At 69.8% G+C, this 308-nt stretch overlaps 1 protein-coding gene across 1 annotated transcript in view; it reads left to right on the forward strand.

The window, feature by feature from the left end:
* Positions 1-8: 8 nt before the first annotated feature.
* Positions 9-308, forward strand: part of USP38 (ubiquitin specific peptidase 38) — a gene marked incomplete at its 5' end in the record, with an annotated part of 19428 nt that continues 19128 nt past the window's right edge. The window contains one exon of the mRNA XM_010083601.1: positions 9-225. Coding sequence (XP_010081903.1) covers positions 9-225 — 217 coding nt within the window. The remainder of the gene's footprint in view (positions 226-308) is intronic.

Raw genomic sequence — 308 nt, forward strand, 5'->3', positions numbered from 1 at the left:
TCCCGCAGTGCCTGCCCCGCGGCAGGAAGCTCTCGCTCGCCTTCTGCCAGCAGCTGGTGCGCAGCATCGCGCACTTCCAGAGCCAGGGCAGCCGGGAGGCCGAGCTGCGGCTCTACGTATCGCAGGTGACTCAGGTCAGCGGGTTGCTGAGGAGCGTCTGGAAAGCCGAGCCCGACACGCTGCTGCCCTCCCTGCAGGAGCTCTTCGCCGTTATCTCCGCCGATGGTGAGCGCTGCGCGGCGGGGAGGGTGCGGGATAACGCGGGTGCTCGAGGAGAGCGGCAGGGTGGGCGGCGGGAGGGAAAACCC

This window comes from Pterocles gutturalis, unplaced genomic scaffold (genome assembly GCF_000699245.1).
Source record: "Pterocles gutturalis isolate BGI_N339 unplaced genomic scaffold, ASM69924v1 scaffold1215, whole genome shotgun sequence".
Lineage (NCBI taxonomy): Eukaryota > Metazoa > Chordata > Aves > Pterocliformes > Pteroclidae > Pterocles > Pterocles gutturalis.